This window comes from Uranotaenia lowii, chromosome 3 (assembly GCF_029784155.1).
Source record: "Uranotaenia lowii strain MFRU-FL chromosome 3, ASM2978415v1, whole genome shotgun sequence".
Lineage (NCBI taxonomy): Eukaryota > Metazoa > Arthropoda > Insecta > Diptera > Culicidae > Uranotaenia > Uranotaenia lowii.
The window spans coordinates 60,239,584-60,242,354 of NC_073693.1; the positions used below are offsets into that span (position 1 = coordinate 60,239,584).

A 2,771-nucleotide genomic window follows, 5' to 3' on the forward strand; every position below is an offset into this window, starting at 1 on the left:
AGGCCTGAGTGACTTTTTGTGGAAAAAACTATCAATATTTTTAAACTTCAAACTTGAAAATATCTAAATTGCGCGGGTTTGCGCGATTTTTTTCGTTTGCACATGATTTTTGAAGTTATTAATTTTAAAATGATATTGAACATTTTTTCTGGACATGCTGAGAACATAAACAAAAACATTTACTTGTAAAAAAAATCAACGTTTAAGACAAAAAAATAATAAAAGAATTTTCAAAACACCATAAACTGTCTCTATAATCATCGATTTTTATATATTATACTGAAAATTATTTAACATCCCTCCATTGAAGTTCTCCATTTCCAATTTAAATTTTTAGTCATTTAAGAAAATTTTATTCATAGATTTGGCTTTGAGTCGCGCTGATTCAACGATTTTTAGAAAAATTCTATCCCATAAAAATAATAAAATTTTGACAGCTGCTACAGCTTATAAACAATTCGGATTGCCAAAAAAATGACCGGTACATGGTGTTAAATTTATTCGTAAATCAAATAAACATTGACATAAAAGCAACCAACAAAATTTAAAATTTGGGTTTTGGCCAGGTTCATCACTCCTATGTGCCTCTGTGGTATAAATAGATATACCGCATAAGACATACCGAAATAGACAAAATTTAAAAAATATATATATAATGTAAAAAGGCGTAAATTTTGAAATAAATAATAGCCAGGAAGAAAAATTTGCGAAAAAAAAACAATTATAATAGGATTTCAGGAGTTTCAAAAAATGTCACTTTACCCCCTCCCGTAACTTTAAACAAGCACCAGCATATTGCATCGGTGGAAACCAAAACATATGATCTTATTTTTGTTTTACATATTCTCGACATTCTCATTATTGGCGACTTCAACCTTCCCGGACTTAAATGGTGTTCCTCCCAGTGCGGTATTTTGTTTGCTGATCCAGCGAGATCTTCAATAACTATGCCCTCCAGTTTGATTCTCGACTAACTCACAGCGATATCAACCTTCCAGATTTTTTCTGGATCTTCTAGACTTTTTGGACTTTTGCCAGACAGGTTTCCAGACTTCCAGACTTTTGTCATTTCTTCCAGACATTTCCAGACTTTTCATAAATTTTCTGACAAAACAGTAAAAAATCAAAATTTTCGTTGCAAAATGGCAGTAATGATTCGAATTAGTAGTTGAAGAGTAAGAAATGCCACGATGATGGTAGTAAAATAGGAAGTAAAGCATAAAACGTAGTTCCGCTGACATCACCACAATAGTAATCAGGCATTGATTGTGTATAGAATGTTTGATTATGATAAAGTAATAAGTGTTATTCCCTAGACTGCAAGATTGCGATCTTTCGACCAAAAAAAAGGGTCATCACCTGTAAAGTTCGCCATCCAGACATTTCCACACTTTTCCAGACATTTTTTCTAAATCTTCCAGACATTTCTGAAAATCAGTTGACATCACTGCTCACTCAGCACTCTCCGCCCAGTTAACAGCGGAAAAAATGAGAATGGTCGCTTGCTCAATCTTTGTTTTGTTAACGACGGATCCCAATTTGCTACAATTGAACTAGCTCCTGCGTATCTGGTTAAGCTTGTTTCTCATCACCCGACCCTGCTGCTTTCGCTTGAAATTTCTGATATTGTGACTCCTTTAAAGAAGCCGGTATCCTTTTTTTCTCGATTTCAAGAACGCCGATTTTGTTGCTATTTCACAAACGCTTGACGTCATCGGTTGGAATTCTGAACTCGAATCTTCCGATCCAAACGCCACTGCTATGAAGTTCTCCCATATCATCAACTACATCATCGATCGACACGTACAAAATCGCTCAGCAGCCACTGACCTACGTGCTCCCTGGGCCAAGAAAGAGTTGCGACAAATGAAAACACTCGAAAACAACACTCAAGAGTACCTCCTTTCATCACATTGTAATCGATGACGATACCATCTTATCTACATTTTTCCGGTCTACAAAAAAGGTGACAGGAAAATGTTAACAATCATCGCGGTATTTTTTTCCCTAAGTGCGATTGCCAAACTGTTTGAGCTGGTTGTAGTAAATCCTTTTTTCTCGTATTGAAAATTTTATTTCTCAAACAAACAACATGGATTCATGCCTAAGCGCTCTACGACAACAAACCTGTTGACGTTTACATCTTCCATGCAAGACAGGTTTGTCAGAGGACCTCAAACCGACGTAATCTACACCGACCTGTCCGCGGCTTTCGACAAGGTAAACCACAAAATAGCCATAGCCAAACTAAATGGTATCGGTGTTTGAGGCTCTTTACTGAAATGGTTTCATAGCTGCCTGGTAGGACGGAAACTTATAATACGAACAGGTGAATCATTTTCCAATCAATTCACTGTCTCTTCTGGAATACCTCAAGGGAGCCACATAGGACCCATAATTTTCCTGATCTACTTCAACAACGTGCTGCTGCTTCTCGATGGACCGTAACTGGCGTATGCCGATGATTTGAAACTGTTTCAACCCATCAACAGCCCCGCAGAGCCAGTTTAACATCTTCGCCGCCCGGTATGATGTCAATTTCTTTTCTTGAATCGCAACAAATATACGGTAATTCGCTATCGGCTGATTATTTTCTTCGACATGATACAGTTGCACGAGTTGAGCATGTGAGAAACCTTGGTGTGATTTTGGACAAAGGGCTGGATTTCAAGATCCACACAAACTACATCGTTGATAAAGCTTCCAGATGCCTGGGTCTTTTATTCCGCAATGCAAAAGGCTTTAAGGATATTTATTGTCCCAAGTTCCCA

At 37.2% G+C, this 2,771-nt stretch overlaps 1 protein-coding gene across 1 annotated transcript in view; it reads right to left on the minus strand.

Moving 5' to 3' along the window:
- LOC129752233 (nuclear pore membrane glycoprotein 210-like) overlaps nucleotides 1-2,514 on the minus strand; it is a 9,916-nt gene extending 7,402 nt beyond the window's left edge. Inside the window, exon 1 of the mRNA XM_055748019.1 lies at nucleotides 2,372-2,514. Within this exon, the coding sequence (XP_055603994.1) occupies nucleotides 2,372-2,514 (143 nt within the window). The remainder of the gene's footprint in view (nucleotides 1-2,371) is intronic.
- Between the last annotated feature and the right edge of the window lie 257 nt (nucleotides 2,515-2,771).